Source organism: Mangifera indica, chromosome 1 (assembly GCF_011075055.1).
Source record: "Mangifera indica cultivar Alphonso chromosome 1, CATAS_Mindica_2.1, whole genome shotgun sequence".
Classification (NCBI taxonomy): Eukaryota; Viridiplantae; Streptophyta; class Magnoliopsida; order Sapindales; family Anacardiaceae; genus Mangifera; species Mangifera indica.
Window position 1 is genome coordinate 24,624,983 of NC_058137.1, and position 25,895 is coordinate 24,650,877.

The following is a 25,895-nucleotide window of genomic DNA, read 5'->3' on the forward strand; positions in this document are numbered from 1 at the left end:
ATGCATTGAAATAACCTTGTTTTAAAATTTTGAAAAATGTCATTTTATGGTTGAGCAAAGTATAGTTTTAGGGCAAGTAGTTTCAACTAGAGGTAGATAAAGCTAAAATTGATATTATTCAATCTCTGCCTTACCCCACTAGTGTGTGGAAAGTTCGTTCTTTCCTTGGCCATACAGGTTTTTACCGACGCTTTATTGCATTGCCATTGTGCAAGTTGATATTATTCATTCGATAAGGACTTTTCTTGTATTGCATTGCCATTGTGCAAGTTGTTGCAAAAGGATGTGGCTTTCGAGTTTGATGAAGGGTGTAAAAATGCATTTGACAAGTTGAAATAGCTGTTCACTTCTGCACCAATAATCTAGCCACTTGATTGGAGCATTCCATTTGAAATAATGTGCGATGCGAGTGATTATACCGTAGGAGTTGTTTTGGGCCAGCAAGTTGGAAAGGCACCGCATGCTATATATTATGCCTCGATGACCTTAAATGATGCACAGAAAAATTATTCAACCACTGAAAAAGAACTCTTGACTTTATTTTTGCATTAGAAAAATTTCGTTCTTATTTATTGGGTACTAAAGTTGTTATTTATTCTGATCATGCAGCCCATAGGTATTTGATAACAAAAAAGGAGGCAAAACCAAGACTTATAAGGTGAATTCTTCTACTGAGTGAGTTTGACCTGGAAATCAAAGATAAAAGTGGACAAGAGAATTATGTTGCTAACCATTTAAGCCGTTTGGTTCATGTGAAAACAGAACAAAATCTGCAGGAGCAATTTCCTAATGAGTAGTTATTTTCAACAAGCTATAGACTGCTCTAGTACGCAAACATTGTGAATTATTTAGTTATTAACATGTTACCAGCTGATTTGTCTAAGGCTCAAAGAGACAAATTGAAAAATGATGCATCAGAAACTGTAATTCCTAGGGAAAATATTCAACTAGATTAAATGTAACATCGTACGCTTGTGTTGTCTTGTTTCGTTGGTCTTTCTAATTCTTAATACTATTATTTAATTAAATTCGAGATCGTATCCAAGTTGTTAATAAAAAAGGGTTAACCAGAATACATGTTTTTGATTAACTAATCATAAGAAAAGACAGATAATTAATACCACAACGAATATTTGAATAATTAATTTGATATTTTTGGTTGTCGATGATCAATCGTAGTTCCAATGGTGGATGTGACCGTATACCAAGGTTTGTTAAATTGATTAATCACTTTCAGATTACTTTGTCGAATTTTTACTGTTTTTAATTATAATTTGCATTCAATTCAAAACTGTCTTATTCCTAGTTTTGATTGATTTGTGACGACGTATTAATTAAAATTCTTCGAGGGAACGATCTCTACTTTCCTTTACTACATTTTTGTTGCAGGAATTAAAGATTTTAATTTGGGTGTCGATGACAACACTTACCAACAATCAACTTCAACATCAATCTCTTCTAAGTGGATTTATGGCTTTGGGTTCCAAAAAATCATTGATCCTGGTTAATACTTCTTTCACTTGATTAGGATCCATGATATTTCTTACCTCCATTGAAGATGTCAATCATAATCAATTATTATAAATAACTGATTATAACTTAAAAATGTGAAAGGGGCTATAGCTCCAAGGCTGAGAAGTAGATAACAGAGGTACCACGTGAATGGTAGCCCCACCCTCAAGAGGGAATTTGAAGTAAGTTGCTGCTTGTCTCTCAAAAAACAGTAGCTTGAAGCAAAGTTGAAACTACTTTTAAAAAAATATGAAACAGTTTATTTTTGGTACAAGAGTATCATATATAATGTTACAAGAATTCAGTCAATTTTATGTAACAATAAGTGGAAGTTTTTCTCTCTATAGTTTCTTCAAAATCAAGTGGGCACTGTGTTCTGGATGCACAACAAAAATATAATTGGGAGCATGAACATAGGATGGAGATAACTCAAATGTGAAGTTTTTTAGAATCAACCCCAAAGCCATTTTTGCCTCCATCAGCGCAAAGTTTTGTCCAATGCATATCCGAGGACCCCATCCAAAAGGGATAAATGAAACTTGATTCTTTGTTGCCTTGGAAATTCCCTCTGAAAACCTTTCTGGTTTAAACTCCAATGCATCTTCACCCCAATGTTCCTGATCATGGTGAACGAGGACAATCGGCAAGGTGATCTCCACACCAGCTGGTAACCACAAGTTTCCAAGTTTTGTTTCCTGGTTAACAGCCCTAAGAGTCATAACACTTGGTGGATATAGCCTTAGTACTTCGAACAATATCATTGTCACCTGAACATTAAAAAATTATTTGGCAAAATCAAATGAATTGAACATAAGAAAGAGAACTTTCAGATGGCTATGTCACAATACTCACAACTTTTAAGCGATTCAACTCTGTTGGTTTTTAATGGAGATTTGTATGCAAAGAAAGCATGAAAAAACGCAAAAAACAGAGGAGAAAAGAAGAAAAATTAGAGCTGGAACGGAGGATGTCTATTTAGCTGTAAAAGGTCACTACTTTTTTCATTACTTTAATAATACATTTATATACATCCTATCTTACTTAATACAAGTACACAACAGCTCAAATTAAGCTAAACCATCCAATTTCTTACAAAGCAAACCAAAAACTTACCTGCTCTAATAACTCCAAGACTGCATTGGTTACATTCCAACTAAATTCAAACTAAAACAATTCAAAACAAACAAGAAAGTTTGTCAACATATTCAATATATCAAAAATAAATTCCAGCAGTTGCATACTTTACTCAGCTTCATTACTCCTCCTTGACAAACTTACCATTCCCAATTTGTTCCTTAGTTGAACAAATTTATTTGTGCTAACAGCCTTTGTCAATAGGTCAGCCAATTGCTCTTCTGAACTGCAGTGAATTAGCTGGATTTCAGATTCTTCTTCTGCTTGCCTTATTGCATGATACTTGATCTTTATATGCTTTGTTTTGCCATGAAAAACTGGATTTTTAGTTATAGCCACAGCAGACTTGTTGTCACAATAAATAGGTGTTGCATTCATTTGTTTTTCATGCAAATCACCTAATATCTTTCTCAACCAAATGGTTTGATTTACTGCAGAAGCAGCAACTATATATTCTGCTTCTGCAGTTGACTGAGCAACAACACTTTGTTTTCTTGAATTCCAGCAGATTGATCCTGATCCAAGAGAGAAAATGTAACCAGAGGTGCTCTTTAAATCATCCATTGAGCCACCCCAGTCACTATCAACAAAACCATGTAGATTGACCTCCAAATTTCTGCTATATAATATTCCAAGATCAGCAAAGTTCTTAACATACCTGAGGACCCTTTTTGCTGCTTTAAAATGTTCTTGGCTTGGTCTTTGCATAAACCTTGAAAGCAAACTTGTTGTATACATTATATCAGGTCTAGTAGCTGTTAGATAAAGCAAACATCCTATCAAACTTCTGAAGACAGTAGATTCAATTTCTGGAAATCCATCATTCTTTTTCAGTTTCTGACTTACTATAAGAGGATTGTCAACCCCTTTTGCATTCTCCATACCAAACCTTTTCACTAATTCCTTAGCATATTTCTGTTGGCTAATGAAAATACCAGATTCTGATTGCAAAACTTCAATGCCAAGGAAGAAATTGAGTCTTCCTAAGTCAGTCATTTCAAATGTATTTTGCATTTCTAGTTTCAGCCAAGTGATCAAATTTGCATTGCTCCCTGTAATCAGAAGATCATCCACATAAATGGACACTATTAACACATCATCATTTTCTGACTTCACATATAATGTAGCTTCATTCAAGCTTTTCACAAAACCAAGCTTCACCAAATAAGTGTTTACTCTACTATACCAAGCTTTTGGAGCCTGTTTCAGACCATATAAGGCTTTCTTCAGCAAACACACTTTCCTTTCATCTCCTTTTCTCACAAACCCAGGAGCTTGCTCTATGTACACTTCTTCATTCAAGTCACCATTCAGAAAAGCTGACTTGACATCTAATTGATGAAGAAACCAGCCCTTTTGAGCAGCCAATGCAATTAGAAGTTTAATAGTATCAAACCTTGCAACTGGTGCAAAGGTTTCAGAATAATCTTCACCCTTCTTTTGTGCATAGCCTTTCACTACAAGCCTTGCCTTTAACTTGTTTACAGAACCATCAGCATTTAGTTTTGTCCTGTAAATCCACTTGACACCTAAAACATGTTTATCAAGTGGCCTATCAACCAATTTCCAGGTTTCATTTTTCTATATCATTTTTATCTCCTCCTGCATGGCTACCCTCCAACCAGAAAACTTTGAAGCTTCTTCATAATTGGTAGGTTCAATCATTGCCAAATTACACCTGCTATAAATATCAGCAAGTGATTTCATCTTGACTGCTTTATCTTCATCATCACTATTATTTTGCTGCTCACTTTCTGTTTTTCTTTCATTGTGCACAATTGGCTCCTCCTTTATCTTCCTTTGGGCTGCATTTATTTCCCAATTCCACACTGATTCTTCATCAAACTTTAAGTCTCTATGAATGCCAATTTTACCATTTGAAGGATGATATACTCTATATGTCTTGGACTTGTCACTATAGCCCACTAATATACCTAACTCAGCCTTCTTGCTCAATTTTTCTCTCTTCATTTCTGGAATAAAAGTCCAACAAACACAACCAAATATTCTCACATAACTTACATTTTGCTTTGAACCAAACCAAGCTTCATAAGGTTTTTTATCTTTTAATGCTCTTGTTGGCAGCCTATTGAGCAAATGGACTACAGTATTTACTGCTTCTGCCCAAAATTTCTTTGGTAGATTGCTTTCAAACAAAAGACATCTTCCCATTTCCATAACAGTTCTATTTTTCCTCTCACTCACCCCATTTTGTTGAGGAGTATATGGGACAGTGAACTGGTGTTTGATGCCATTTTCCTTGCAAAATTTCTCAAATTTTTCATTCGTATACTCTCCTCCATTGTCACTTCTTATCATTCTTAGTTTGCATCCACATTCATTCTCTACAAACTTCTTGAAGTTCACAAACACATCAATAACTTCAGATTTTTGTTTGATAAAATGCACCCAACACATCCTACTAAAATCATCTATGAACAATACAAAATACTTGCTGCTATTTAAGGAATTTTCTGACATAGGGCCACACACATTAGTGTGCACTAACTGCAGCTTCTCCTTGGCCCTCCATGCTTCACTCTTTGGAAAAGCAAGCCTTGTTTGCTTTCCCAATTGACAAGCTTCACAAATTTTCCTCATCATTGCCACCTTTGGGATTCCAACAAGAAGTTCTTCCTCAATCATCAATTTGAGTCCATGTTCATGAAAATGGCCTAATCTTTTATGCCATTTAATTGATTCATCACCACTACTAACAAGTGCTTGAGCATTCACATCATTTAACTCTAAACAAAAACTTCCATGCATCATATCTACCATCATTACTTCTACTCCTTTTGAGTCATACACATGGCATTTTTTATTGTCAAATTTTAAAGAATAATTATTTTCTAACATTTGACCAATACTCAGAAGATTAAAAGCAATACCAGGAACAAGTAACACATCATTGATCAATCTTGTACCTGAAATTATTTTGACAGCCACTGTGCCCACTCCTTGCACTTGCAATAGCTCTCCATTTCCAATTTTAACATTGGAAATTTTGCTCTTTCTAAGGTTGATAAAAAGGCTTTTATCAAAGGTCATATGATTAGTGCATCCGCTGTCTAGTAGCCAATTTCGAGAATGAAATTGAGCATTATGGAAGTCCACAGTAAACAACTGCTCTTCAGAATGCTCTTCCTTCTCTTGCAAATTTTCAGCAACTTAAGCTTGTTGCTGAGTTGTTTTTCCTTTGTTCTTACACACCTTTTCCATATGACCAAACTCCTTACATCCTCTACACTGAAGCTCAGGTCTATACCAGCAATACTTTTCTGTATGGCTAGTTTTTTTGCAGTGCAGACAAGGTGGGAATCTGCCTTTCTTTCCTCTTTGCCTCTTATCATATCCATCCTTCTTCTCCTTTCCTTTCTTGTTAACATACTGCTTGTTTGAACTGAAACCAGCTTGTGTTTTTTATGATTGGGCTATTGTAAATGCTCATTCAGAGACTGTAACATTATCTCTAAAGGCTTGTCTCAATTCCACAGCTTGCAATGAATTGGACAATTCTGAAATGGTCATAGTGCTCATATCCTTTGAATCTTCCAAGGAGGAAATCTTTGCTTCAAATTTTTCTGGTAAGTTTACTAAAACTTGCTCCATAACCTTACTTTCAGAAATGATTTCTCCAAGAAGAGTGAGCTGGCTCACTATCTTCATCAATCTATCAATGAAACTTTTGACTGATTCTCTATCTTTCATTCTAAGTAAAGCAAACTCTCTCTTCAAGTTGAAAATCTGCATTTGCTTTGATTTTTCACTGCCATGGAACTCTAGTTTTGCTATTTCACAAGCCATGATTTTTGCAAACATAATTTCTGAAACAGCAGAATGGATACAAGACAAAGCTTTGTACCTCTTTGCTGTTTCCTCAAAGTGATGTTTAATCTGGTTCAGTGTTGGATTCTCAGGCAGTGGATTTGGCTGCTTATCCACTTCAACTACATCCCACAAATCGAAAGCTCTCAAATAGGCTTTCATTTTTACTGCCCAGGTTGCATAGTTTTCACCAGAAAAAACTGGTGCAGTCACTCCTGTAAAGTTACTGGAAGCCATGGTTACAATCTGAGTTCCTTCTTTCTAACACTTCTACAAATCTTCCTTGACATAGGCCCTTACAAAGACAGAAGGCTCTGATACCAATTGTTGGTTTTTAGTGGAGATTTGTATGCAAAGAAAGCGTGAAAAAACGCAAAAAACAGAGGAGAAAAGAAGAAAAATCAGAGCTGGAACGGAGGATGTCTATTTGGCTGTAAAAGGTCACTACTCTTTTCATTACTTTAATAATACATTTATATACATCCTACCTTACTTAATACAAGTACACAGCAGCTCAAATTAAGCTAAACCATCCAATTTCTTACAAAGCAAACCAAAAACTTACCTGCTCTAACAACTCCAAGACTGCATTGGTTACATTCCAACTAAATTTAAACTAAAACAATTCAAAACAAACAAGAAAGTTCGTCAACATATTCAATATATCAAAAATAAATTCCAACAGTTGCATACTTTACTCAGCTTCATTAAACTCATCATAGTTAGGCTTGTTATCTCCAAAGACTTGAAAAACCTCTTCTCTTGCACGAGCTTGCCTATCTTGATGCTTACTCAATAAAACCAAAGTCCATACAAGCAAAACGGAGGTGGTCTCTTGACCAGCAAAGTAAAATAGCTCACACTCTTCAATCACTTCATCCATTGTCATTCCACCATTTCTGTTGTTTCCATGCTCTTCAATTTCTCTATAACTAGATTGCATGAGTAAACCCAGTAAGTCATTCTTTACAGCTTCACTTCTTTTCATCTCCTTCTCTCTATTCTTAATGATGCACATAAGTAAGGCTCGTATTTCATTGTCAATCTCTTTCAATCTCCTATTCCTCTTTGTAGGTAAAAACCTGCATATATTTAAGCAATAAAAGTAAAGCAAGACTGAAATAATTTTCTGGTTTCAACATAGAAATTGTTTTACCTCCATCCGGGAATGTAAACGGATTGTAGAATCTGTTGTGTAATATCACTTAATTCCGTTGATTTGGTTTGGTTTAGATTTTTTTTAAAACCATTTTTATAATTTGATTTAAAAAAAAGAACCACACCAAATCTTTTGGTAACATTACAGTTTAATTTAATAAAAATGTTATCATAATATTTTAAATTTCAAAAAGAAAACAGTACACAAACATATATATTTATTATATAATTAAATGATTTTAAATTAAAGATAAAATAATACTCAATTATATGATAATATATATAAGTATGTATATATTAATATATTCAAAATAAATATATATAATATTGTTTAAAAAAATAATACTTAATTATATCTTTAGTGTTATATTTGAATAAATTGACATGAATATATTTTAATTGTAAAAATCAACCGTTGACTTTAATAAATCCAACGAAATTGATTTTTTTATAGGTAGGACTAGATTCAAACTGAGTTTATTTGAGCTCGAGTTTGACTCAAACAAACCCTAAACGAGTCAGTTTTAAATAAGCTCAAGCAAGCTCGAGCTCAAACTTGAGCTATTTGTCAAACTCGTAAATTAAAAATTTTAATACAAAACAATATCGTTTTGACCAATATATATTAAAAAGATATCGTTTTAATAACGAGTTAGTTAAAACTCAAGCTCAAACTTATTTGCAGCGAACTCAATGAGCTTGAACTCAAATTGAGCTCCATTTTTAAAAATTGAGCTGAGCTTAAGCTCGATTTGAGTCGAATTCAATCATATTGATAAGTTAATAAAGAAAGAAAGAGAGAGAGAGAGAGAGAGGAAAGAATGAAAAATCACCTCTACAATGACGTATACGAAACTATAACTAAGAATCCAGAAGTAAGATATAAGACAAGGACATAAATATTTTTAATTACAAAAAAACTTATGTAATACGAGTATATAATTGGATAAGTGACGTTTTAGGGAACTGTATATAAATATATTAAATGATTCTTACAGGGTTGAATGAAATATTTAATTTTATTTTTTTTAAAAACCTAGCTCTATAATTTTATTACTCAATATTACTAACAAGTTTCTCAATACAATTATAAGTGGATAACTTTTCTATAATCAATTATTGTGCTCATATGTAAATGTCTCATTGTTGTTGTATGATTTTGTTAATACGAAAAGTAAGCTAGAATTATGATGTTAGAAATATTTGAATATATACATTTTCTCCTCGTTATAATTTTTTTCGTTAAAATTAGTATTATATAACATCAATGAAATAGGTCTAAAATCTAATAATTTTATTACATTATTCTATTACAACAAAACAGACTCTAACCATATTGTCCAAAATGTGGATAGTATGTTGTGGACATCGATAGGTCCCATATAAGAAATAGAATATGCCAGGTGTTTGTTAGGTTTGTTAGGAGAGAAGAGTCTCTCCGTATAACAGTTTTAAGACGAGAATATGCCAGGTGTTAGTGGTGTTTGTACTGTGGATTTAGCTCTCTCTGTTCTTCTCCAAGAAATGTAATCAAATTATCCACACACTCGACGGTCTGCGATACAGTTTGCGTAAGACGACAAAAAAAACAAGCCGCAGAGTTGCATCTTTCAAACAAGAAATTTCATTTATTCTTATAATATAAGGTTACATAGAGCAGTGTGCAACAAGCAAAATAGTTGGAAATTAAAACGTTTAGGTAAAATGATACAAAATAAGCCTGGAATATTCTCATATTTCCTTCACCCAGAAATTAGACGGAAGGAAAAAGAATATTGTGGAAGGGGCCTTCAGTTCAAACTGACTGTCTCAGTCTGCAGTTTCTTCAAAATCAAGTGGGCACCATGTTCCGGATGAACAGTAATGACCGTATTAGGAGCATGAACATAAGAAGGAGATAACTCAAATGCAAAGTTTTGCAGAATTAAAGCTAAAGCCATTTTTGCCTGCATAAGAGCAAAGTTTTGACCAATGCATTTTCTAGGACCCCATCCAAAAGGGACAAACGAAGCTTGACTCTTCGCAGCCTTTGAAACTCCCTCAGCAAACCGCTCCGGTTTAAACTCCGCCGCATCATCACCCCAAAGTTCTTGATCACGGTGAACCAGTATAACCGGCGTTGAAACCTCAACTCCAGCAGGCAGTGACAAGTCTGCAATCTTTATTTCTTCGCCAACAGCTCGACCAAGTGTAGTTGCTGGAGGGTATAACCTCAGCACCTCATATAATATCATTGTCACCTGAGCAATCAAAGTTAAAATTAGCATATGTTTGTACAGGTGGTTTTATTGTATAATAAAATCGAATTGGAATGAGCAAAAGAAAGAGAATTTTTCTATGATAGAAACTTACAACTTTCAAGTGATTCAATTCATCAAAGCTAGGCTTCTTATCACCAAATACTTGGAAAACCTCTTCTCTTGCACGAGCTTGCCAATCTTGATGCTCACTCAATAAAACCAAAGTCCACACAAGTAAAACGGAGGTTGTCACTAGACCAGCAAAGTAAAATAGCTTACACTCTTTAATCACTTCATCCATTGTCATTCCACCATTTTTGTTGTTTCCATGCTCTTCAATTTCTCTATAACTGGATTCCATGAGTAAACCCAGTAAATCATTCTTTACAGCTTCACTTCTTTTCATCTCCTTCTCTCTATTCTTAATGATGCACATAAGCAAGGCTCGTATTTCATCGTCAATCTCTTTCAATCTCCTATTCCTCTTTGTAGGTAAAAACCTGCATATATTTAAGCAATAAAAGTAAAGCAAGACTGAAATAATTTTCTGGTTTCAACATAGAAATTGTTTTACCTCCATCCGGGAATGTAAACGGATTGTAGAATCTGTTGTGTAATATCACTTAATTCCGTTGATTTGGTTTGGTTTAGATTTTTTTTAAAACCATTTTTATAATTTGATTTAAAAAAAAGAACCACACCAAATCTTTTGGTAACATTACAGTTTAATTTAATAAAAATGTTATCATAATATTTTAAATTTCAAAAAGAAAACAGTACACAAACATATATATTTATTATATAATTAAATGATTTTAAATTAAAGATAAAATAATACTCAATTATATGATAATATATATAAGTATGTATATATTAATATATTCAAAATAAATATATATAATATTGTTTAAAAAAATAATACTTAATTATATCTTTAGTGTTATATTTGAATAAATTGACATGAATATATTTTAATTGTAAAAATCAACCGTTGACTTTAATAAATCCAACGAAATTGATTTTTTTATAGGTAGGACTAGATTCAAACTGAGTTTATTTGAGCTCGAGTTTGACTCAAACAAACCCTAAACGAGTCAGTTTTAAATAAGCTCAAGCAAGCTCGAGCTCAAACTTGAGCTATTTGTCAAACTCGTAAATTAAAAATTTTAATACAAAACAATATCGTTTTGACCAATATATATTAAAAAGATATCGTTTTAATAACGAGTTAGTTAAAACTCAAGCTCAAACTTATTTGCAGCGAACTCAATGAGCTTGAACTCAAATTGAGCTCCATTTTTAAAAATTGAGCTGAGCTTAAGCTCGATTTGAGTCGAATTCAATCATATTGATAAGTTAATAAAGAAAGAAAGAGAGAGAGAGAGAGAGAGGAAAGAATGAAAAATCACCTCTACAATGACGTATACGAAACTATAACTAAGAATCCAGAAGTAAGATATAAGACAAGGACATAAATATTTTTAATTACAAAAAAACTTATGTAATACGAGTATATAATTGGATAAGTGACGTTTTAGGGAACTGTATATAAATATATTAAATGATTCTTACAGGGTTGAATGAAATATTTAATTTTATTTTTTTTTAAAAACCTAGCTCTATAATTTTATTACTCAATATTACTAACAAGTTTCTCAATACAATTATAAGTGGATAACTTTTCTATAATCAATTATTGTGCTCATATGTAAATGTCTCATTGTTGTTGTATGATTTTGTTAATACGAAAAGTAAGCTAGAATTATGATGTTAGAAATATTTGAATATATACATTTTCTCCTCGTTATAATTTTTTTCGTTAAAATTAGTATTATATAACATCAATGAAATAGGTCTAAAATCTAATAATTTTATTACATTATTCTATTACAACAAAACAGACTCTAACCATATTGTCCAAAATGTGGATAGTATGTTGTGGACATCGATAGGTCCCATATAAGAAATAGAATATGCCAGGTGTTTGTTAGGTTTGTTAGGAGAGAAGAGTCTCTCCGTATAACAGTTTTAAGACGAGAATATGCCAGGTGTTAGTGGTGTTTGTACTGTGGATTTAGCTCTCTCTGTTCTTCTCCAAGAAATGTAATCAAATTATCCACACACTCGACGGTCTGCGATACAGTTTGCGTAAGACGACAAAAAAAACAAGCCGCAGAGTTGCATCTTTCAAACAAGAAATTTCATTTATTCTTATAATATAAGGTTACATAGAGCAGTGTGCAACAAGCAAAATAGTTGGAAATTAAAACGTTTAGGTAAAATGATACAAAATAAGCCTGGAATATTCTCATATTTCCTTCACCCAGAAATTAGACGGAAGGAAAAAGAATATTGTGGAAGGGGCCTTCAGTTCAAACTGACTGTCTCAGTCTGCAGTTTCTTCAAAATCAAGTGGGCACCATGTTCCGGATGAACAGTAATGACCGTATTAGGAGCATGAACATAAGAAGGAGATAACTCAAATGCAAAGTTTTGCAGAATTAAAGCTAAAGCCATTTTTGCCTGCATAAGAGCAAAGTTTTGACCAATGCATTTTCTAGGACCCCATCCAAAAGGGACAAACGAAGCTTGACTCTTCGCAGCCTTTGAAACTCCCTCAGCAAACCGCTCCGGTTTAAACTCCGCCGCATCATCACCCCAAAGTTCTTGATCACGGTGAACCAGTATAACCGGCGTTGAAACCTCAACTCCAGCAGGCAGTGACAAGTCTGCAATCTTTATTTCTTCGCCAACAGCTCGACCAAGTGTAGTTGCTGGAGGGTATAACCTCAGCACCTCATATAATATCATTGTCACCTGAGCAATCAAAGTTAAAATTAGCATATGTTTGTACAGGTGGTTTTATTGTATAATAAAATCGAATTGGAATGAGCAAAAGAAAGAGAATTTTTCTATGATAGAAACTTACAACTTTCAAGTGATTCAATTCATCAAAGCTAGGCTTCTTATCACCAAATACTTGGAAAACCTCTTCTCTTGCACGAGCTTGCCAATCTTGATGCTCACTCAATAAAACCAAAGTCCACACAAGTAAAACGGAGGTTGTCACTAGACCAGCAAAGTAAAATAGCTTACACTCTTTAATCACTTCATCCATTGTCATTCCACCATTTTTGTTGTTTCCATGCTCTTCAATTTCTCTATAACTGGATTCCATGAGTAAACCCAGTAAATCATTCTTTACAGCTTCACTTCTTTTCATCTCCTTCTCTCTATTCTTAATGATGCACATAAGCAAGGCTCGTATTTCATCGTCAATCTCTTTCAATCTCCTATTCCTCTTTGTAGGTAAAAACCTGCATACATTTAAGCAATCAAGTTAAATCAAGAATGATATAATTTTCTGGTTTCAACATTAGAAGTTGTTTTACCTCCATCCGGGTATGTAAACGGATTGTAGAATCTCCTGTGTAATATCACCTAATTCCGTGAGGAGTTCGAATATCTTTCTTCCTTCTTCAAAGTTACTTCTAAATGCTGTTTTAGAAATCACATCAGCCGTCAAATTAACAAGATATGGCCATACATCCAATTCACATGATCCTTCTGCGGAGACCAACTTTTCCCAGTTGCTAATCATCTCATTACAAACTTGATAGAATTCAGGTAACATAAGCTGCAACAAGTCATTATAATTAGGCAGATATATTTGATCATATTGTTATTTGTATATATCAGAAAAACCTGTGCCATAAAAAATTTACAGTGCCACATTAGTAAATGGGAAAAATAAATGAATTATTGACCTTCAACTTATCTAGATGGAATGCTGGTTGGATGATCCTTCTATGCTTGGCCCACTTCTTCCCCTCATACACTAAAAGTCCATTTGCAAGATACTTTGCAAGTGGGTTTCCCTCAGGTTTATGAAAATCATCAAGTCTGGAAAATATGTCTTTTATTTGTTCAGGATTCATGATGGTCACCGTGGGTATTGTACCAACCCACATAAAAGAATTTTTACCTGCATTTTTTTTTTTTTTTTTGTTAACAAAGAAGAGTGGTAATCAATTTCACGTTATAATAAAATTGTGTGTATACAGCATTGCTCTTCACATTAGTGTTAATGTCGTATACAAGATGAAAACATTAACGGCCATCTTAATAATATAATCTTCATACATTGAAATAGCAGACATGCATGAAAGAACTAAAAATTTTGTAAGAAGATTGGGGATTGACATACCATGATCCTTTACCGTTTTACAGAGGAATGGAACAAGCCGTGGTGTAATGTCATCAGAGACATTGAAGGATCTGGATTTTGTTTTTTCTAGCATCATGGAGGCCTCCTTCAAGTCTCCATACAGAAGCCTGTAAGGTTTGCCGGAGAGACCTTGCTGTCTCAGGTACCTCTCCAGCTTCTTCGGCCTCAACCATACCCAGTTCAGCACTCTCCATGCCAGTGTTACCACTGTGACCAAAACAATGGAGGCTCCAATGGAATTCAGTGATAATTCCATTTCAGAATGAGTGTATTATAGACTGTTTAATTTATTTCTACGATTGTAGGTGCTTAGAATGAACTGACAGAGAGCCAAATGCTCTTAATTTATAGTCTTTCAAAGAGACCACGAAAGAGAATGAAAATATTTTTATGGGTTTTGATGAGATTTTTCTGTTTTGGACTTAATAATTCTTAAACAGGATTGAAGACTTTTGCGGTCGTTTAGTGGTCAAAACTCACTATCTAGATGCGCAAGTGCATGTTAGTAAATAATTCTATAATGAATTTTACGATGATTTTTCTTTTTAGGTTAAAAATTAGCCACGTGTTTCTTTTCGGCTGCTAACCTGATCACCAAGGTTCTAGCTTGGCCTCTCGAACTTTCCTGGAGATATGTTATGCCATGCCTGGCACCCTGCCGTCAAATTAAATTATCAGCAAAATTATATATTCAAATAAAATATACAAATTTTTTATAAATAATTATATATTATTATATTATAAAGTATTATTTTATATTTAATTTTATATTATTAAATCTTATAATAATATATTATTTTTTATACATAATATTATTTTTAAATTATATGTCTTTAAATAGTTTTTATAACCATAAAAATTACCATACAATAAATCATTAAATTTAATATAATTCGTTATCAGTTTTTCATAAATAATAAAAATATATTATAATATAAATTAAAAATGATACATATTTTAAGATATATTAAATTAATATAATATAATGAATATATCTTTCAAAACAATATATAGTTAAGAGAAAATGATAATGTAATGAAGGTTTATAAAAAAAATTTATAATTTTTTTAAAATTATAATATTTTAATATGATTTTTTTATATTTTATTAATATTTCATTATTTTATTTTTAAAAAACATTTTATAATATAATATATAATATATAAAATCAAAAATCAAAATTTTAATATATAAAACAATACACCATTCAACTATGACTATGATGACTACTAATACTTTTTGGCTCCCAATAGCAAATTATATAACGTGTGAACTCACAATTCTCTTTCCCTTGCCCTGCTAGTCATACTCTTTCCCTTGCCCTCCGAGTCACATTCGAACCACCAAGTAGTCTTTCCCCCTCTATTTAGTCTCTCTCTCTTGCTTATATTTAAATAAGAAATTTTGTTTCTTCACTAAATTACAAACGAAGAATTGACATTTTATAAGAAAATAAGCCTAAATTTTTTTAAAAGAATAGACTACTTTTTTCTCCTTTTAAACAATACTTGCACGAAATAATTTTATCATCTTTTATAGGTCATATATAATAAAACTTTTTAATAAAATAGTAAGATATATTATCAATCAATATCACTCTATCTAATCTATGATCTATATGTTAACATTTATAGATACTTATTTATCAAGATGTATATATTACTCTTAGGTTACACTGCTCATAAAAGAGACTTCATGTATAAGAGATAAAAAAAATAGACTTTCCTTTTTTTCTTTTGGAAAATACTTATATGAGATAATCTTACTATCTCTTCTAAGTCACATGTGATAAAACTTTTTAATAAAATGATAAGATATATTATCAATAAAGACCAGTCCATCTAATTTATGACCTATACGTTACCATTCAAAGATACTTATTTATCAAGATGTATACGTTGCTCTTAGGTTACCACGTTGATAAAAGAGATTTATTGTATAAAAGACAAAAAAGAATAATTCAAATCTCTTTTGACAATATTATAAAATTAAACTTTTAACTTATATAATACAGTGATCGTAAATCAAGGTATTTCAACATTGTAAAGGAATTTATATAAATATTTATAAGACTATATATATAAATCAAGATTTCTTGTCCGATGCATATCTAATAAATGAAATTTGATTCTTGTTTGCATTTGAAATTTCCTTTTAAACCACTGTCTGGTTTTAACTCCATTATATCTTCACCTCGAAGTTCCTAATCATATTTCAACAAAATATTTTTTGAATGTTAATTGAGAAGTTATCCTAAAATACCAAAAATATGCTTCTAAAAATTAGTAGAACTGCGTTATAGGAACAATATTAATTACTTCGATTCAATCTATTCTTTGTAAATGTATTTTCATTATTTCAGTGTAAGTTAGTTAATAGTGAGCTAACAATATGTCAAGTTAAGCAATTAAAATGATACTATTTGAAATGATTGTTCTTGGTCAATTTATGTAGGTACTAGGCTGCATTGTAAAGTAGACAAATAAAAAATATATATACCATAGTAATTAGTATTAAATGGTATATAATATATAACTTATAGTATGATATAATATAAAAAAAATTATATATATTATGAGATATATTAAATTAATACAATATAATTAATATATCATACGATATAATACATATTATCAATACGAATTGTTATACTTTTTAAAGAAAATAATGATGTAATATGAGAAATATAAAATTTTCAAAAGTATTTTTAATATATTTTAAAATAATAATTTATCAATTAAATTTTTTTATTTTTTAAAAATTATATTATATGATATAAATAATTAAATTTTTAATATAAGATATGATGGGCAATTTAACTATTATGAATTGAATCATCTCTGGAATGACAGGTCGCATTAGGCAAACGTTAACGTCAAATGTTTTTTTTTTTTGTAAGAAGGCTTTTTAATGGCGAGGGAAGATTATTGTATTGAGTAAAACAATTATAGAGTTATTTTTTTGCTTTATTTATTTATTAATTAATTGTTTATTTCAGTTCTGTAAGAATCATTTGATATTTATATTTAGGCCAAAAGACTTGTTCCCATCCAAGGTTAGGGATAACCCTAAACTCTTACCTTTTAACTTTTAAAAACTAAAAATCTCATTCATAAGTAAAATTCTATTAAATTTTTTAATTAAAGTTAAGAACAAAATGGTTATTTAATAAAATAATTTTAAAAACTAAAGTTTCGTCATATTCCCCCCCCCCCCCTTAGTTTGAATATCTAACATTTTTTTTTACTCAAAGTTTGAAAAATAGTAATTTTATTTGTATCGTTTTGAAACTATGGTTACCTCTCTCTGTCGACTTGTTCACACCCACCGATTAAAGTGATTAACTCTAAGAATATCACTATCGTTAATGGGTGAGAATAAGTCAGTAAGAGGAGATAAGTAGAGAGAGAGAGTCGATATGATCAGAAATGACAAATTTCGTCATCTCCGATGATGATTTCAAAACCTTAAAAGTGAAATTACTACTTTTTTAACTTTGGATGAGAGAAATATTAAATTTTTAAACTTGGGGAGAAGGGGGAATGTATTAAAACTTTAGTTATTTAATTTTTTATTAGATAATAATTTTACCTTTAATATTAGTCCAAAAGACTTATTCCCTCCCAAAGTATGTTAATTTCCCAAATTTTTCCCCATTAATTTTAAAAATCTCTTTTACCTACTCATGAGCTATTAAAATTAACTGATTCTATTAGTTATATCATTTCCCCTCATAAATCCTAAAAACTAACAATTTTTCCCAAACCCAAGTTTTTAAAAACTACATTTTCCCACTAGAGTTTCCAAACTTTCAAATCTAATTTTTTTGGTGATGATCGACAATCTCCAGGCACAGTCTCTTTCTCTACAACGTGTTTTCCTTCCAACCGTTCTCCTTTGGATGTCGTGAGGCATCGTTGTGGATAAAGACGAGTGGTCTTTATCGACGACGATGGCTCATGACGTTAGAAAGAGCACAACCAAAAAGAAGATGCTTCGAAGGGGAAGAGATGATGTCTAGAGATCGTCGATCATCATTAAAAAAATTAGATCCGAAAGTTTGGAAACCCTAGCAAGAAAATGCAGTTTTTGAAAACTTAGGTTTGAGGAGAATTATTAGTTGTTAGTATTTACGAAGGGAAAATAAAATTAAATTTAAGTTTATTTTTAATATTAAATATAAAATAACAATTTTGTCTTTAAAACTAATAGATTTAAACGGTCATGGGTGGGTGAGAAAACAACATATTTTGGGTGGAAATAAGTCCTTTGCCCTTAATATTACCTGAGTTTTTTAACATAGTTTTGTTCATGGGTAAGAGTTTAAATTTTAAAAAATTAAAGGGTATGAGTTGAAAATTACACTTAACCTTGGGTGGGAACAATTCTTTTGGCCTTAAATTTATATACGGCTCTCTAAAACCTAAGTTTATTGAATTATATACTAGTATTTTTGCCCATTAGTTTTTTTAATTAAAAAATTACCTATTTGTCTCATAACTTTATCTTATATCTGGCCAATTTATATGAGAATTCTTATAATCGTTTTGTCTGACTTTTCATTCTGGACGTCATTTTCGTTGCTTTCTGTCCCTGTCAACCTTACTACATACATGATTTATCATTAAAATATAGGCCAAACAACTATTTCTCACCCACGATTTAGAGAACAAGGTAAATTCTTTGAAAATTATCAAAAAAATTGAAAATTCTATCTATCGTTGGTGAATCCACTAGAGAGTAAGGTGGTGAGAAGGTTGGCTGAAGGCCTTCTGGGAGTGATCGTCGGAAAGTGATTATTAGAAAAAATGAAACCCAAGGGGGAAAATGTAATTTTTCAAACTTAGATAGGAAAAAATTATTAGATTTTTAAACTTATTATAAGAAATATGATAATTTTTTAGTTTTTTAATATTTTTAACTAAATAACAATTTTACCTTTAACACTAACAGTAAATTTTAATAGATGAGTGAGTATTTGAATTTTTGAAAGTTAACAAATGAAATTTTTTTTCACTAAACCTTGGGTGGAAAATAGTCCTTTTGCCTAAAATATATTGTATGTTTTCAAAGGTAAGTGATAATTAAATATTGAGTAGTGTTACGTATATAACTTTATATACAAATAATGATATATTATCACATAATTAGTTAGTTAAAAATTAAAGATAAATTAATATCCAACCACAAGATAACGTATCATTGTTTATATACAAAGTTGTGCACATATTTTTATTATTAAATATTTGATAATATAAAAATAAAATTGTTTCACTTAGTAATAAACCGTCCAATGTTTAATATTACGAGCATAATAGCCAAATCATATATCTTATCATAGATTAAAAATATAATTTTTTAATCATATATCATGTATTATATTATATAATATACTTTTTAAAAAATAAAATAATAAAAAATTATAATTGATACATCATCATATTAAAAAAATCACGAATATCTCTAAAGTTTAAATTTTTTTGCATTCACTTTTATTACATCATTATTTTTTCTAAAAATGTATACTGATCTTAATCGATAATATGTAATGTATTATAATATGTATTGATTTTTATCTATATCATATCATATTATAAAATATGTATATGTGTGTGTGTATATATATATATATATATATATGAATGAGATAGAATACGGCAAGCATTAATACAAGATACCGCTTTACGCCTCATTCAGTTGTTTCACACAAAGGGTGGGTCTAAGAACTTTTTTAAACTACATTAAAAAATAGTTTCAAAATTTTGTAAAATGTAAAGCATATATAAAATTTATGGCCCATAAATATATAGAATAAAATAAATATTAGAAACAAGTATTATATCTAATTGTCTCTATCAAATAAGATTATATAAATTTAAAAAAAAAGGAGTTATAATTTGATTGAATTTTGAAACTTCAAACTATTTTTCAAAATTTATGAATTCAGGTGAAGCTCTTTTATAAATCAAATTGTAATGAAATTTGATCTGGTTCTACAATTTGAAATGATTATTCATCCTCTGTCTTGTAGTATTTAAAAGGCTTGTAACACCTTCTCTTTCTCGTAATGACGTTGTTGTCTTTGATTATACTTATTAAAAAAAGTAATAGTCATGTTTTTTTTTTTTTAAGAGAAAAAGATTATTTTTCACCCAAGTTTTAGTTTAAATTGAAAATTACATTTACGATAGTTAAAAAACTTAAACTTTTACCTATAATTCAACTTTTGTTAATATTTCTTACTAAAAGTAAAGATAAAATAATTATTTTATTGTTTATATTAAAATGATATAAAAATTTGTTATTTTTTCTCTCTTAGAATTTAAAAATTAACAATTTCTTTCTTATCTAAAGTTTTTAAACTTTGAAAATAAACATTTTCACCACCAAATCTAGGGTTTTTATATTTTTTAAATTGTAGTTGTCCCTCATAACTTTTAAAAATAACAGTTTTACCCCCACTCCTCAAGTTCAGCTTTCGACATCCCTTCCAAATTCTAGAATTGGCTAGATTCGGTTGTCCCTACGAAAAATTCTAGAATTGAATAAATTTATGGCTGAGAAGATAGAGAAGATTGTGCCTCTCTGTGAGCCAAAACCGCAAGCAGTAGGGCGGTGCCACCTTCTTATCTTTCTTTATCTGATCTTAATTTTGTCTACTGAAATTACAGTAGGACAAATTACAGCCAAATCTTCAAACAGTTAAGCAAGAATTTAGAGAGCATGATACAACTTTTTCTTAAGCAAAAACCAGACCTAATTTTTCGCGAGATCGTGCAACACCGCACATCTCACTGCGACCCTTTGCTTTTGCCTAACGCAAACTTTTTGTTCTCACCACAAACCCCAATCTTTCTGTCTCTTCAATCTTCCACCCAACAGTAGGGAGGGCGAGTCATAAAAAGTTCTTTATATTCAACATTTCGTAGTTGCTGGCCTTTAAAACGTTTGAGAGAAATTAATTGGCCAAATGATTTTGTCCCACCCAACTTTTGATAATATAATAATTTCACCCTTTAAGTTTGAACAAATAATTTATTACCCATTTACCAAAATCAAACATTTAGTTTAAATAAAAGGTATTTATGTCATTTTCTTAAATATTATTATAAAGGTGTAATTAAATATTATTTTGTCCTTCAAGGAAAATAATAGCAGATTTTGATGCATGTAAGACGCATAGGCACAACATGGTGATTTAATATATGCTTCATTGTCTATCAATACTTTTGACTTAAACTGAGGATAATGAGAATTCTTTTGGAACTTAATTAAATATAAAACATAGAAAAATCAAAATACTGAGCACTGTAATATATGATTATGCAGAGTTTAAAGCAGATCTTACACCGAATCATTCTATACTTAGCAAGTTTTACTAATTTAGGATCAATAACAATTATCTATGGTGGATGCAGGAAAAAATTCATTCTTTTGGCTGGGTCCAACGCCAAGCATAAACATCAGAGACCCCAAATTGAGAAGGGAAAATAATGTTAAGGTATGAAATATTTCAAAAACCCAACAGAAGCCCACTTAGCCGGTTGGTGTTCAATGGGATGGTGATGTATGAGGGTGAACAATGGTTCAAAGTCAGAACGATAGCCAACCCAGCTTTCCATCTAGACAAGTTGAAGGTTTTTCTTCTTTCTACGCTCCAAAAAGTCATCACATAACATTATCAAACATAATAATTTAATTATAGGACTGTAGAAGTTAAGAAATTCTCTTTAGTAGAGTGTATATATGCATATGTTTTCTTCTGAATCTAAAATTTATGCACTCTTACATTGAGATAATCAACCTCACATTGTCCTTCTATTTTTTAGTTTTTATTTGTAGGATATGTTACCTAAAATGTATTTGAGTTGCAATGAGATGATAAGGAAATGACAAAACTCAATCACCAATGAAGAATCCTGTGAATTAGACGTATGATCTGACATCAAGACTTTAACAGCAGATATGATTTATCGGACTGCATTTGGTAGTAGTTTTGAAAACGGAAGAAAAATATTTGCACTCAATACCAAACAAATGAGTCTTTTGAATCAAGTTTTCTACTTCTTTCACATGTCTGGATGGAGGTAATTTAAATTAAATTGGGGTCATTTCATTTTTATTTTATTGAAATTTATGATGAATAATTTCAAAAAATGGAAACAACTCCACGCATAGAAAGTACTTTACATAAAATTGACTGAACTAAATTGTGATTTTTAATTTTGAAAATGAACTTGGAAAATGGAAAAATTAAGCATCATAATGTTTGCTCCTTTCCTTTGTAGAAGTTTAGATACCGTTTATAATAAGCTCAAACTAAAATTAGTATTTTTTATAATGTAATATCAGTGAAATGTGTCGAAAATCCAATAATTTTATTACATTATTCCATTACAACAAAACAGACTATCAACATTACCCAAAATGTGAACAGTAAGCTATGTGTATCGTTAGGTCTCTTATTAGAAATAGATAAATTTTTTCTATCAAATTGTCAGGAGAGAAGTGTCTCTCCGTATAACAGTTTTAAGGTAAGAGAATATGCTAGGTGTTAGTGGTGTTTGTACTGTGGATTTAGCTCTCTCTGTTTCTTCTCCAAGAAATGTAATCAAATTATCCAAATACTCAATGGTCTGCAATACAGTTTGCGTAAGATGACAAATAAAACAAGGGCCCTATCTGTTCTGCAAAAATAAATGCTGCAGAGTTGCATCTTTCAAACGAGAAATATCACTTATTCTTATAATATAAGGTTACATAGAGCAGTTTGCAACAAGCAAAATTGTTGGAAATTAAAACATTTAGGTAAAATGATACAAAATAAGCCCGGAATATTCTCATATTTCGTTCACCCAGAAATTAGATGGAAGGAAAAAGAATATTGTGGAAAGCGCCTTCAGTTCTAACTGACTGTTTCAGTCTGCAGTTTCTTCAAAATCAAGTGAGCACCATGTTCCGGATGAACAGTAATGACTGTATCAGGAGCATGAACATAAGATGGAGATAACTCAAATGCAAAGTTTTGCAGAATTAAAGCTAAAGCCATTTTTGCCTCCATGAGAGCAAAGTTTTGACCAATGCATATTCTAGGACCCCATCCAAAAGGGACAAACGAAGCTTGACTCTTCGTGGCCTTTGAAACTCCCTCAGCAAACCGCTCCGGTTTAAACTCCGCCGCATCATCACCCCAAAGTTCTTGATCACGGTGAACCAGTATAACCGGCGTTGAAACCTCAACTCCAGCTGGCAGTGACAAGTCTGCAATCTTTATTTCTTCGTCAACATCTCGACCAATAGTGGTTGCTGGAGGGTATAACCTCAGCACCTCATATAATATCATTGTCACCTGAGCAATCAAAATTAAAATTAACATATGTTTGTACAGGTGGTTTTATTGTATATTAAAATCGAACTGGAAAGAGCAAAAGAAACAGAATTTTTCTATGATAGAAACTTACAACTTTCAAGTGATTCAATTCATCAAAGCTAGGCTTCTTATCACCAAATACTTGGAAAACCTCTTCTCTTCCACGAGCTTGCCAATCTTGATGCTCACTCAGTAGAACCAAAGTCCATACAAGCAAAACGGAGGTGGTCTCTTGACCAGCAAAGTAAAATAGCTTACACTCTTTAATCACTTCATCCATTGTCATTCCACCATTTTTGTTGTTTCCATGCTCTTCAATTTCTCTATAATTGGATTCCATGAGTAAACCCAGTAAATCATTCTTTACAGCTTCACTTCTTTTCATCTCCTTCTCTCTATTCTTAATGATGCACATAAGTAAGGCTCGTATTTCATCGTCAATCTCTTTCAATCTCCTATTCCTCTTTGTAGGTAAAAACCTGCATACATTTAAGCAATAAAAGTAAATCAAGACTGAAATAATTTTCTGGTTTCAACTTTAGAAATTGTTTTACCTCCATCCGGGAATGTAAACGGATTGTAGAATCTCTTGTGTAATACCACATAATTCCGTGAGGAGTTCGAATATCTTTCTTCCGTCTTCAAAGTTACTTCCAAATGCTGTTTTAGAAATCACATCAGCCGTCAAATTAACAAGATATGGCCATACATCCAATTCACATGATCCTTCTGCGGAGACTAACTTTTCCCATTTGCTAATCATCTCATTACAAACTTGATAGAATTCAGGTAACATAAGCTGCAACAAGTCATTATAATTAGGCAGATATATTTGATCATATTGTTATTAGTATATATCAGAAAAACCTGTGCCATAAAAAATTTACAGTGCCACATTAGTAAATGGAAAAAATAAATGAATTATTGACCTTCAACTTATCTAGATGGAATGCTGGTTGGATGATCCTTCTATGTTTGGCCCACTTCTTCCCCTCATACACTGCAAGTCCAGTTGCCAGATACTTTGCAAGTGGGTTTCCCTGAGGTTTATGAAAATCATCAAGTCTGGAAAATATGTCTTTTATTTTTTCAGGATTCATGATGGTCACCCTGGGTATTGGACCAACCCATATAAAAGAATTTTTACCTGCATTTTTTTTTTGTTGACAAAGAAGAGTGATAATCAATTTCACGTTATAATAAAACTGTGTGCATATAGCTTCGCTCTTCACATTAGTGTTAATGTCATATACAAGATGAAAACATTAACGACCACCTTAATAATATAATCTTCATACATTGAAATAGCAGACATGCATGCAAGAACTCAAAATTTTATAAGAAGATTGGGGATTGACATACCATAATCCTTTACCGTTTTACGGAGGAATGGAACAAGCCGTGGTGTAATGTCATCAGAGACATTGAAGGATCTGGATTTTGCTGTTTCTAGCATCATGGAGGCCTCCTTCAAGTCTCCATACAGAAGCCTGTAAGGTTTGCCGGAGAGACCTTGCTGTCTCAGGTACCTCTCCAGTTTCTTCGGCCTCAACCATACCCAGTTCAGCACTGTCCATGCCAGTGTTACCACTGTGACCAAAACAATGGAGGCTGCAATGGAATTCAGTGATAATTCCATTTCAGAATGAGTGAATTATGGACTGTTTAATTTTTTTCTACGATTGTAGGTGCTTAGAATGAACTAACAGAGAGCCAAATGCTCTTAATTTATAGTATTTCAAAGAGACCATGAAAGAGCCTGAACAAATTTTTACTTTAGACTTTTCGTTTTTGTTTAATAATCGAAAACAGGATTGAAGACTTTTGCCGTCGTTTAATAGTCAAAAGTCACTATATAGATGTATAAGTTTAATAATTCTATAATGAAATTTAAGATGATTTTTTTTTGGTTAAAAATTAGCCACACGTTTCTTTTTGGCTGCTAACTTGGTCTCCCGAACTTTTCTGGAGATTTCATACTGGCGGTATGCCATCCCCGTCAACAATTTTTTATAAATAATAATATATTATTATAAAATTAAAATTTTTTGTTTAATTTAAAATTATTAAATTTTATGATAATATATTATTATTTGTATATAAAATTATATAAATGATATTATTACTAAATTATATATATTTTTATGTTTTAATAGTTTTTATAACCATAAAAATTATCACCCAATAAATCACCAAATTTAATATAAATTCGTTATCAATATTTTATAATATATGAGATGTATTTTATAATATGATATAATTCAAATATAAAATTATATATATCTTAAAATATATTAAATTAATATAATATAATAGATATATAATATAAAACAATACGCATTTTAAAAGAAATAATAATATAATAAAAATTCATATAAAAATTTTAAATTTTTAAAAAAATTTATGATATTTTTTAAAATAATAA

The 25,895-nt window shown here is 31.2% G+C and overlaps 4 protein-coding genes and 1 long non-coding RNA gene across 5 annotated transcripts; all 5 read right to left on the minus strand.

The window, feature by feature from the left end:
- Window positions 1–1,853: 1,853 nt before the first annotated feature.
- Window positions 1,854–7,776, minus strand: LOC123224731 (cytochrome P450 72A397-like; the record flags this gene model as incomplete). The annotated part of the gene is made up of 4 exons (XM_044648465.1): window positions 1,854–2,279; window positions 3,828–3,846; window positions 7,188–7,556; window positions 7,631–7,776. Coding segments are annotated over 4 exons (960 nt in total), but the record flags the coding sequence as incomplete, so codon positions are not given.
- A 1,457-nt stretch (window positions 7,777–9,233) lies between these two features.
- Window positions 9,234–10,591, minus strand: LOC123224814 (cytochrome P450 72A397-like). Its single transcript, XM_044648573.1, has 3 exons — window positions 10,574–10,591; window positions 9,985–10,419; window positions 9,234–9,872 (listed from the first exon to the last, which is right to left on the minus strand). The coding sequence occupies exons 1-3, from the start codon at window positions 10,589–10,591 to the stop codon at window positions 9,423–9,425; spliced, it is 903 nt and encodes a 300-aa protein (XP_044504508.1). The 3' UTR covers window positions 9,234–9,422.
- Window positions 10,592–12,050: 1,459 nt separating this feature from the next.
- On the minus strand, window positions 12,051–14,429 carry LOC123201024 (cytochrome P450 CYP72A219-like). The gene is made up of 5 exons (XM_044616502.1): window positions 14,080–14,429; window positions 13,640–13,857; window positions 13,265–13,509; window positions 12,802–13,189; window positions 12,051–12,689 (listed from the first exon to the last, which is right to left on the minus strand). Exons 1-5 carry the CDS (start codon window positions 14,354–14,356, stop codon window positions 12,240–12,242), a joined length of 1,578 nt encoding a protein of 525 aa, XP_044472437.1. The 5' UTR covers window positions 14,357–14,429; the 3' UTR covers window positions 12,051–12,239.
- A 256-nt stretch (window positions 14,430–14,685) lies between these two features.
- LOC123202386 lies at window positions 14,686–15,601 on the minus strand. The gene is made up of 2 exons (XR_006498959.1): window positions 15,379–15,601; window positions 14,686–14,755 (listed from the first exon to the last, which is right to left on the minus strand). It is a non-coding gene; the product is annotated as an uncharacterized LOC123202386 (long non-coding RNA).
- A 7,214-nt stretch (window positions 15,602–22,815) lies between these two features.
- Window positions 22,816–25,142, minus strand: LOC123201114 (cytochrome P450 CYP72A219-like). Its single transcript, XM_044616608.1, has 5 exons — window positions 24,833–25,142; window positions 24,400–24,617; window positions 24,025–24,269; window positions 23,562–23,949; window positions 22,816–23,449 (listed from the first exon to the last, which is right to left on the minus strand). The coding sequence occupies exons 1-5, from the start codon at window positions 25,107–25,109 to the stop codon at window positions 23,006–23,008; spliced, it is 1,572 nt and encodes a 523-aa protein (XP_044472543.1). The 5' UTR covers window positions 25,110–25,142; the 3' UTR covers window positions 22,816–23,005.
- Between the last annotated feature and the right edge of the window lie 753 nt (window positions 25,143–25,895).